The sequence below is a fragment of the Canis lupus genome, chromosome 12 (genome assembly GCF_011100685.1).
Source record: "Canis lupus familiaris isolate Mischka breed German Shepherd chromosome 12, alternate assembly UU_Cfam_GSD_1.0, whole genome shotgun sequence".
In the NCBI taxonomy this organism is placed as follows: domain Eukaryota; kingdom Metazoa; phylum Chordata; class Mammalia; order Carnivora; family Canidae; genus Canis; species Canis lupus.
The window spans coordinates 72,380,531-72,391,050 of record NC_049233.1 but is presented as its reverse complement, the minus strand read 5'-3'; the positions used below and the strand labels follow the sequence as shown (position 1 = coordinate 72,391,050).

At 50.8% G+C, this 10,520-nt stretch overlaps 1 protein-coding gene and 1 long non-coding RNA gene across 3 annotated transcripts; one reads left to right on the top strand and one right to left on the bottom strand.

Moving 5' to 3' along the window:
• Positions 1-4,282: 4,282 nt before the first annotated feature.
• LOC111098412 lies at positions 4,283-8,102 on the bottom strand. 2 transcript variants are annotated; one of them, XR_005368183.1, is made up of 3 exons: positions 7,961-8,102; positions 7,689-7,851; positions 4,283-7,089 (listed from the first exon to the last, which is right to left on the bottom strand). It is a non-coding gene; the product is annotated as an uncharacterized LOC111098412 (long non-coding RNA). The 2 variants fall into 2 exon arrangements; XR_005368182.1 differs by having other exon boundaries at positions 7,689-7,831; positions 7,961-8,084.
• A 151-nt stretch (positions 8,103-8,253) lies between these two features.
• TSPYL4 (TSPY like 4) lies at positions 8,254-9,476 on the top strand. Its single transcript, XM_038555061.1, has one exon. The coding sequence runs from the start codon at positions 8,254-8,256 to the stop codon at positions 9,448-9,450; it is 1,197 nt and encodes a 398-aa protein (XP_038410989.1). The 3' UTR covers positions 9,451-9,476.
• Positions 9,477-10,520: the final 1,044 nt, after the last annotated feature.

The window sequence follows — 10,520 nt, the reverse complement described above, 5'->3', positions numbered from 1 at the left end:
GCTCCAGTCGGGCTCCCTGCTCAGCAGGGAATCTGCCTCTCCCTCTGACTCCACCACCCACCACGCTCTCTCTCATGTGAATAAATCTTTAAAAACAAAAAGCTGCTGACTCTGTTTGCAAGTTCTTCTTCTTGCTGTATAATTTCATTTATAATCCCAATTTTGGGAATACTTTTTTTTCTTTTGTTACTTTCCTCCTTCAATTCTAGGTAGAAGTTGCTCTCTAGAGATTTCCTTAATTTACAAGCTAAGAAGTTCTCTTATCCTCTCATCACTGAAGATGTTGATCTGCTCAGGACATATAACCCGTAGGTAGTGCTGATACACTCAACATTCTTGCTGGGTTTCCCTTTTCACTTCTGCACGTTCAGATGCTACATGACGATTCTCTGATCTTATTTGGACCTTTTTTCTCTGACTCTTCAGCTTCAACCTACTACTCTCCATTACCCTAATGTCGTAGGTTGCAAAGGGTGGTCCCCAGACCAGCAGCGTGAGGTTCACTTAAATCTTGTTAGAAATGCAATCTTGAGAACCCCATTACTGCCCTGTGGAATCTAACCTGAGTGGAATCTAGCAACTGTATTTTAACCAGCACTACAGGTGATTGTGATACGTGCTAATGTTTGGGGATCATCTGCCCTAAACCCTATTGCTGCTCCTGCTTCATCTCTTTTTTTAAGATTTTATTTATTCACAAGAGACACAGAGAGGCAGAGACCCAGGCAGAGGTTTCTTACTGCCTGGGATGGAGCCCCTGCTCAGCGGGGAGTCTGCTTGGTCCCTCTCCTTCTGCCTCCCAGCCTGCATGTACGCACATGCTCTCTCTGTCAGATAAGTAACTATAATCTTAAAAAAAAAAAAAAAAAAAAAAAACAGAATTAGCCAAAGTAGTTCAAATGTTTTATATCCTTCTGGAATTCGGCTGCTGAACAGCACAGAACTCAGGGTATCACTGTGAAATGTAGAGAATGTGTTATGGAGGCTTGAGTCAACTGGGTGATAACTTAGAACAGCACTTGAAACTTCATTGTCATCCTCTTCACCAGGCTAAGCTCTAACTTCCCTTAGCATAATAAAGGGCTGTGTTGAGATGGTTCAGTACGTGGTGATCTAGGTCTGTGGTAGAGACGACTCCGTATAGTAGTCACAAACATTTACAAACCTGACTCTCAAGGTGTATGTGGGCTTCTCCCAATGGTGTTTGGGAAGTCTGCCAGTTATTTTGTTTTTTTTACAATGAATACAGGTATTACTGGTATTCATTAGGGACATTAGGGAAGCTAGATATCCTGCAATGTGATGGACAGTGTCCCATACAGAGTAATCATCCAGTGCTAAATATATAGATGACAAAATCTAGTATTTAAGCCTAGAACCTAATACCATTTTACATATAAAAATATTTTGCACTGTTATTTATTGTTTTTTAAGTAAGCTCCACCCCCGACTTGGGGATGACTCAAGAGTCACATGCTCCTGGCTGCTATATGTAAGTGATAAATCACTAAATTCTATTCCTAAAACCAATATTACACTCTGTGTTAACTAACTGGAATTTAAATAAAAACTTGCAACAGGGCAGCCTGGGGGGCTCAGCAGTTTAGCGCCACCTTCAGTCCAGGGCTGATCCTGGAGTCCTAGGATCGACCCATGTCGGGCTCTCTGCATGGAGCCTGCTTCTCCCTCTGCCTGTGTCTCTCTTTCTCTCTCTCTCTGATGAATAAATAAAATCTTAAAAAAACAAAACAAAACAAAACTTGAAACAAAAAAGAGTCATATGCTCTACCAAATGAGCAAGCCAGGCCCTCCTTTCTTCCTGCAGTGTTTTAAACACTATTTTTTGAAAGCAACTTATTTCATCTACTGTAAAACATTGTAAGATACACCATTATCTAGCACTAAGAATGAAAACAAATGCTAATGAAATTCTGACACAAAACTTTCTAACATTTACAATTTTTGTGTTACCAACAATCAACAGAGTAAAAAGGAACCTACAGAATGGGAGAAAACATTTGCAAATCATATATCTGAAAAGGTTAATCTCCAAAATATGTAAGGAACTAGTGATTCTAAGGTACAGCCATCTAACTACTATATCATGTCATTTTTATTTTTAAAGATTTTATTTATTTATTCATGAGATACACAGAGAGAGGCAGAGACACAGGCAGAGGAAGAAACAGCCTCTTTGCAGGGAGCCTGACGTGGGACTCGATCCTGGGACCCCAAGGTCATGCCCTGGGCTGAAGGCAGGTGCTAAACCGCTGAGTCACCCAGGGGCCCCCCTCATCATGTCATTTAATGCAGGCAGGACTTCTTTTTATTGCACTAAGTCTTTCCCCACTTCCAGCTATTCTGTCTCCTGACTCCCAATTTGCGAGATAAAAAAAAAAAATTGAAACTAAGGGGTTTAAATGATCTGTTAAACAAACATGTTATTCTGGATCCTCCGAAAAGCAGAAGTCAAGCTGGGATTAAATATACAAAGGTCTTATTAGGGGAAAATGACTGTGTGAGTGAGATGGGGAGGGAGCCAGAAAAAAAAGACGGGAGAGCCATCTGTCCAGAAAGCAAATCTGATTGAGTGAAAAGGGGAGCAAGAGAAAGTTGGGTGGAAGCGTCCTAGACTCCTGTGCCATCCAAGGAAGATTCAGCAAGGCCACCAGGGAGTCCTTGAGGCAACCAGAGTCAGCTGTTGGCTGAGTCCCACATCCTCTAGGAATGGTCTTGCCTTCGTACCCTAGCCATACTCAGCCATTGGCTGGAGGGCTCATAGGAGGTATGGCCGGAATGCAAAGGAGACTAGAGATTTCAGGGTGCAGCATTCAGACCCTTGAACAATTACTCTCCTTGTATTAGGAAGGCTGGAAGGTGCATTTTCATGGCTACCACATGAAACTTCACACTACATTGGTGCCAAAGCCAGATCCATCCTTGACTCATACCTGTAAGAAATTCAATTAGCCCAGCATCCTCTTTGAATGTGAAGGAAGTTGTTCTTCAGCCATTGTTTTCTCAAAAAGCAGGACGGCTTTCTACTGGAAATGCCAATTTTGCGTGGCCCTGGACACACAGGCTCTGTCTGCTAAAGATGCCTTTGTCCTGTCTGAGGAAGAGAAAAGTTTCCATGGAATGCTTCTGTTGCTGCTCAACTTAATTCTGGGCTTTGGAGCCCTGGAGTGGTGACTCATTTAGTCATAGGGACAGAACTCCTTCCATATGTTAAGGGTAATTTAGGGGAAATTGTTTGAAAATTCAGTATCTTTTGGCTGTAATGGTACATGAAATACATTTTAAAGAAGAAAAAAAGGAAAGATGGAAACGGGGGTGAGGAAGGAGGAAAGCAACTTACGGAGTAAGGGTCACCTACATTACAATATTGACCCGTTACTCTGAGAAGAGGGTAGGTAAAGACAGGTTGGGTGAGCTTACTATTTTTAAAAAGTAAGGCTCTGTGCTCAACATGGGGCTCAAACTCACAACCCAGAGATCAAAAGTCACATGCTCCATTGACTGAGCCAGCCGGGTGCCCCTTAGGATTCCTATTTTATAAAATGTGGAAATGGAGATAAAAAAAGTTAAACCACTTGCCCAAATTCCCACTGCTCATGAAGGCAGAAATGAACTCCAGCCCATGTCTTTTGCCCTCCTCCAGTAAGACTGGGTCTACACAATACCAATAAAGAAAAAACAAATGAACAAAGGGAATGTTCTCTCTGATGGATTGAGAACTGTTGACTTTAAGCCTTGAATCCAGGATCATGAATTCCTGCTTCTTTTAGTGTTCAGGCACTTCCCCAACGACTGTTAGTATCTTTCTGGATGGGCAGAGGGGAACAGGACAGTAAGACATAACATTAAATTGGGATGGTCATACAGTCTTACTTCTAAGAAAGCACCTTTACATTTTACATGTTGGGTGGAATTGCAGAAAAATATAATAAATGAGTGTACAGGTTCCTGAGTCAGATTACGGCTCTATCACTTTTGTGTGACTGTGGATAAGCAACTCGGTTCCTCTTTGCTGCAGTTCCTTCTAAGGTAACGTAGGATGAAGTCATAATATTATTACCTCACAGGGTTATTCTGAGGATTAAATGAGATAACACATTTAGAAAACACTAAGTAAATGTAGGCCCTAATGAATATATAACCAGAAACCCTATCATTCTGAAAAAACATGCCGGGCTCCAGCTCCAGCTGGGGTGGGTCTCTCGAAGGAAAGGCCGGCGTCGGCAAATGAGGGGACGCACAGAGTCAGGGTGCAGACACGTCCTGATCATTTCGGAGGGGCTTTATTTATACCATTTTACATTGCCTTGCTTTTCCAGTTTCTTTTTTAGTAAATAATTACATTTTACATTTTATCGCAAACATCTTAGATCATTCTAAAGATTAAGAAACATCTTTTTCATACGAAATATTTTTCCTTTCAGTTTCGACTGCTATAATGAACATGACCTTTATTGATTTCTTGAGAAAGCAGTGAGTGTGATGTAAAAGACAAAAGTGCTAGACAGAGCGTGGCCTATTCTAGTGGAAAAACAAGTCTATGGTAATATGGTTACATGAAAGGGGTTATTATTTTAAAGGTTATATACAGAAATGTTTAACTTTCTTCTAGCAGTTTACAGTACCCACAACTTATTTTATCATGTGTTCCACTGGTTAACTGTTGTCTCTTTAACTTGACGCTTAAGAGGTACCTGAAGGACTTCTTCCATGACAGCTTTAACTGGGCTAGGTTCCCAGATTTATTTTACCCTTAACTGATAAAAAAACTCAGCATTTCTCATATTAGAGGAATTACAGAGTGGGGGGTGGGGGGCATTGGGTTTTATTCCAAGAAGCATGTTGGAAATTTTAATTATTTTTAGACTCCATATTTATTTTATGGAAATTCCCCAATAGTATTATAATGATGCTAAAGATGGCCAAAAACAAAGTGAAAGGAATCCATGGGAGCCAGCTGTGGCTTCTCCTGATTTTCAGGATTAACTCCCATGCCTGGACTTTGTCAAACAGCATGAGTAGCCTGGCTCCCACCAAAAGCAACCTTGTTGTTCAAGAGTAACAACAGTGGGTATTTCCTAAATTTTCCAGTACTTACTATACACTTTAGTAAAATCGTTCCTATTTGACTATACTAATTTATGTTTGAACTTTTGTTAAACTCCTTGTCCTGTGGCAAATGAAAATTACCTCCTGGATTTTCTTTTTTTAAAGATTTTATTTATTTATTCATGAGAGACACACAGAGAGGCAGAGACATAGGCAGAGGGAGAAGCAGGCTCCACACAGGAAGCCCGACGTGGGACTCGATCCCGGGTCTCCAGGATCTGGCCCTGGGCTGAAAGCAGCACTAAACTGCTGAGCCACCTGGGCTGCCCCCCTCCTGGATTTTCATGGCATTTCTTGCGAGTATTTTTCCATATGGTCATGTTACTGACATACCTTTTGCTCTGTAGTGAGGCCGATGTCAACTGCCAACAGAACAGGCTTTGTCATGTACTCCAAATCCTATATTCTAATATGCAAACAAAATGATTCATACCTATAATACATAATCCACTCAACTCAAAATGAAATACTAGCATAGTCATACTATTCATTTTGGTTAAATCTTTTACATTTTTCATTTAACTCAAGTAATCAAATTCATTACAATCTCCAATGAGATAGTCACTGGCCTACTATAGTAGATGCCAAGGATGCAGCCATCCTTGCCTACTTGGCATGAGGAGACTAATCTGCATAAAACAACCAAGAAAGTTAAAGATAGAAGGTAAATTCTAATTTGCACGGTAAAGGTCATAGGAGCTATAGAAATTGAGGACTGTTAGAACGGTAAGGTGATAAGGGAAGGTCATGCATAGGAGATGGGAGGAGGCAGTCTGGCAATTAATATATGTCTCCATCATGAGGGAGTCAACCCTGTGATCCTGGGTCCTTGTTTAGGATTATTAAATGCATTAAAATGCTAATGCAATCTACATGAGGTAAGCTTGAATGGAGTTTCAAGGATGGGCAGGTTATTATTGGTGGAAAATGATCCCCTTGACAGGAACAATCAAAGCTAGGGATGGGGATGCTTCAAGCAGTGGAGATAAAAGTCCTTTGTATATGCAACAAAAGAAAAAAGGTTCAGAGGTAGCAGTAGTTTTAAGTAACTTTCTAATTTTCTGTTGCAAATAGCAAATGCTACCTTTCTTGTATGGATTCTTTAAGAAAGGAAACAAGGCAGAGCAGTGTCAAAGTATAACCCAAAGTCACAAATACACTAAATTATAGCACAATGTTTACTTATTTACAAAGAGGATAAATTAGTAAATGGATTTCACCCCACAGAGGCAAAACAGGATTTATTAAAACGGGGGAAAAAAGGAGAGAAAAATAATTGTAGTCTGAGAAGAGTGCATCTTGTTTGTACATTTTTTTTTTAATTTTTTAAAAAAATCTTATTTATTCATGAGAGAGACAGAGAGAGGCAGAGACACAGGCAGAGGGAGAAGCAGGCTCCATGCAGGGAGCCTGATGTGGGACTCGATCCCAGAACTCCAGGACCACGCCCCGAGCCAAAGGCAGGTGCTCAACCAGGGGGCCACCCAGGCATCCCTGTTTGTACAGTTTTTATGGGTTATCTGATTAGCTGGTAGCAGTCACTCTGGACAGTCTGTCCTTGAGTAGGCAGACTAGGGGCACAAAAATATCTTGAATGTTTCTGAACTGTCTGGTAAACCTTTGTGAGCTACCCCATGAAGCTGCGGGACAGGCTGCTCCTCTGTGCCACCTGCCACTATCTCTCCCAGCACCTCATTCTTAGTTGCACAGGGTCTGCACTACCTCCCTCAATACACCTGCTACTTTTCCGTAACTCTGTTTCCCCTACACCCTGACTTTTCACTGGATCCTCTCCCGAGTCCTAATTTAAAAGCGATCATGGGGATCCCTGGGTGACGCAGCGGTTTGGCGCCTGCCTTTGGCTCAGGGCGCGATCCTGGAGACCCGGGATCGAATCCCACGTCGGGCTCCCGGTGCATGGAGCCTGCTTCTCCCTCTGCCTCATTCTCTCTCTCTCTGTGACTATCACAAAAAAAAAAAAAAAAAAAAAAAAGAAGCGATCATGATCTGGGGTGCTCTGTAGCGTAGTAGTTTCTATCACAAAGAGTCACAAACATTTTTCTAATATGAATTTAAGATGCGGAACAAAAATATGCAAAATTCAAGTTTTCCTTCATTCTTGCGTTTGTCTAAGGATCAACACCAGTATTTCCACACTGCAGCAAACAGCACGTGGTACGGAATTAACACCACTGCTAGATGAATCGTATGAACTGACTGGAAAAGGCACATTTCGGGTAGCTATTTTAACACTGACGTTTTAGACGCCACTTAAAATATTTTTAGTTGGACGATTACGAGTTGCAGTGCCTGCGAACAAACAGCTGCTGTTGCTCCCGCCCGCCGGGGACTACCACAGGGGCTATTGTGGCAACTACTCCTGGGCTTCGAGCTCGCGCGGACTCCGAAGCAGGAGCTCCTCCCGGCTCAGGGCTGGGCCACATCCACGGCACGTGCCATTTTGGAAATTACACTCTCCTGAGATCACGTCTTTTTCCGTGATGCTTCAAGGCCGGGTCTGCGCGCTCGCGCGAGTGGGTCGACGCCAGTGAGGAACGTACCTTGACCGCGTGTATTACTTCAGAGCGCAGCGGGCCTGGCGTCCGGTCGCCCCCGGGGTCGGCCGACGGGCGCAGCCTTCGTGGTGTCCGGTCGGGAAGGCCGAGGCTTCCGTCTCCACCGCGCCGAGGTGCGTAAGTCACCACTTTTTTTTTTTTTAAGATTCTAATTAATTACTCAGGAGAGAGAGAGAGAGAGAGAGAGAGAGACCCGGGCGAGGGAGAGGCAGGCTCCCGGGTCCCGCCCTCCGCCGCGGGGCCGCCGCTCTGCTCACCTCCAGCCTCGGGGGCCCCTCGGCGTCCTCGCCTGAGGGAGGGGAGCGCGGGGCCGCGGCGGCGGGGACACTCACCCAGCGCCCCGGAAGCGCCGCCGCAGCGGCCCGCGAACCCACGCCCGCGCGCGCAGACCCCGGAAACCCGGAATCCCCAGGCCCCGCGAACTCTCGCGCGACGTGAGGACGCGCGCCTCCGGCCGCCGTGACGTCAGCGGTTGCCATAGCAGCATCCTCCGGGAGTGCGCGAGCGGCGGGGACCGGGACGCCGTCCTGCTGCGGGTCCCTGCCCCGAGATGAGCGCGCCGGCCGAGGGCAGGCACCTCCCTGCCGCCCGAGACTGCGGCGCGGCGGCGGCGGAGGCCGACCCCGCCCCGGGCCCCCCGGACGCGACCCCGGGCCGGGCCGAGGGGATGGCGGACGCGGGTGAGGGCGGCGTGCAGACGGCCGCGGGGGGCGCCCCGGCCCGGAGCCCGGCTGGAGGCGCCCCGGCGCTCCGCGTTCGAGTGTTCGGGAGTCGCGGCCGCGGGGCGGGCAGAGCGGGCCCCCGAGAGCGCCTGCTGCCCGCGGAAGGCTCGGCCGCCGCCGGTGCCCAGGAGCACGGCTGTCCGCGGAGAGAGCCGCGGGGCCCTGCTGCGGAGAAAGCCCTAGAAGCCTGCGGCGCGGGGGCGTCGGGGGCGCAGGGGGCGCAGGGGGCGCCGGGGGCGAAGGCCAAGGAGCTGCCGGCCAAGTGCGCCGCGGAGGGGGAGGGAGCAGCCGCGGGGGCGGCGGAGGACGGGCAGGCGATGCCCAAGGAGAAGGGGGCGGCGGGGACCCAGGAGGAGGCGCGGGCCAAGGCCCCGAAGGTCGGCAGCTGCATGGACTCGCTGGAGGCCATCGACCAGGAGCTGTCGAACGTCAACGCCCAGGCCGACCGGGCCTTCCTGCAGCTGGAGCGCAAGTTCGGCCGCATGCGCAGGCTCCACATGCAGCGCAGGAGCTTCATCATCCAGAACATCCCGGGCTTCTGGGTCACGGCCTTCCGCAACCACCCGCAGCTGGCGCCCATGATCAGTGGCCAGGATGAGGACATGATGAGGTACATGATCAATCTGGAGGTGGAGGAGCTCAAGCACCCCAGGGCCGGCTGCAAGTTCAAGTTCATCTTCCAGGGCAACCCCTACTTCCGCAACGAGGGGCTCGTCAAAGAGTACGAGCGCAGGTCCTCGGGCCGGGTCGTGTCCCTGGCCACGCCGATCCGCTGGCACCGGGGCCAGGACCCCCAGGCTCACATCCACAGGAACCGGGAAGGAAGCACCATCCCCAGTTTCTTCAACTGGTTCTCGGACCACAGCCTCCTAGAATTCGACAGGATCGCGGAGATCATCAAGGCCGAGCTGTGGCCCAACCCCCTGCAGTACTACCTGATGGGCGAGGGGCCGCGCCGGGGCATCCGGGACCCCGCGAGGCAGCCGGCCGAGAGCCCCAGGTCCTTCCGGTTCCAGTCCGGCTAGCGGCGCCCCGGCCGCCCGCGCCCCGCCCCCGCGCCCCCGCGCCCCCGCGCCCCGGCCCTGCGCCTGGCCCGCAGCACGCCCTCTGTCCGCCCGTCTCGGCGCGGCCCCGCGGCGGCCCCGCTTCTCCTCACCCCTCAGTCGCTTGTAAGGTTGACCCTTGGATGCCCGCGTCCTGGTCCACGTCCCGCGTGCACGCGCCGCCTCGGCGCGGCCCCGGCCCCGGCCCCGGCCCTCAGTGCAGCTGCTCACCGGCCGCCGCGCGGCTGAGGCGGCTGAGGCGGGAATGAGGCCGGCCGGCGAGCGCCCGGTGCAGCCGCGTGGCTCCTCTGCGGGGGCCCGGGAACCCCCCCCCGCCCCGGGGCTGCGGGCAGGTGGGCAGCGCTCTGTGCTCGCGCCTGGAGCGTGGCCCTCCGGAGCCGCCGCGGCCCCGGGACCTGGGCAGCCCCCCCCGGGGGCTCGGAGGACCCGGCTGCGCTCCGGGGGGCCGCCCCGTACCTGCACCCCCCTCCTGCCCCTCCCTCCCGCCCCTCCCCCTCTCCCTCTTTCTAGAACAGCTCGAGCTCCGAAGTGGAGAGCCTCGGGGGCCCGGGCGGGCTTTGTGCTTCACCTGCTCCCGGCCCCGCCCCCCAGCTCCGAGAGCCTCCGACGGAGACCTGTGGGCGACTCGGGGCGTCGGGGCCGCGGCGACCCCCCGCCCTGCCCGCCCTGGAGTCCCCGGGAAGCAGGGAAGGGCGGCGGCGGCGCGGGACGGATTTAAGGAGAGCCGGAGCCGGTGGCCACCGAGGCGGCCGGAGCGGAGTTTCACTCTCCTTCTTTAGACCTGGAAACTGGGGGGACGGGGAGCCCCAAGAAACAACCCGGGGCAGCGCTGCGGGGCACCCTCCCCTGCTTCCTCACGCCCCCGCTTCCGTCCCTAGAAACCCGGCCGCGTTGCCGAGACGCCAGGCTTCCCCGCCGGGGTCGGGGTGTGTGCAGCTGAGTGTTCCGGCGGCTGCGCGTGCGGCCCCGACTGCCCGCCGCCCCCTCCCCTCCTCTCCCCCCTCTCCCCTCCCCCCTCCCCCCGGAAGGCT

What these genes read in the sequence shown, in the direction of transcription:
- TSPYL4 (XM_038555061.1), top strand. Translation starts at nt 8,254, where the DNA reads ATGAGCGCGCCGGCCGAGGGCAGGCACCTCCCTGCCGCCCGAGACTGC.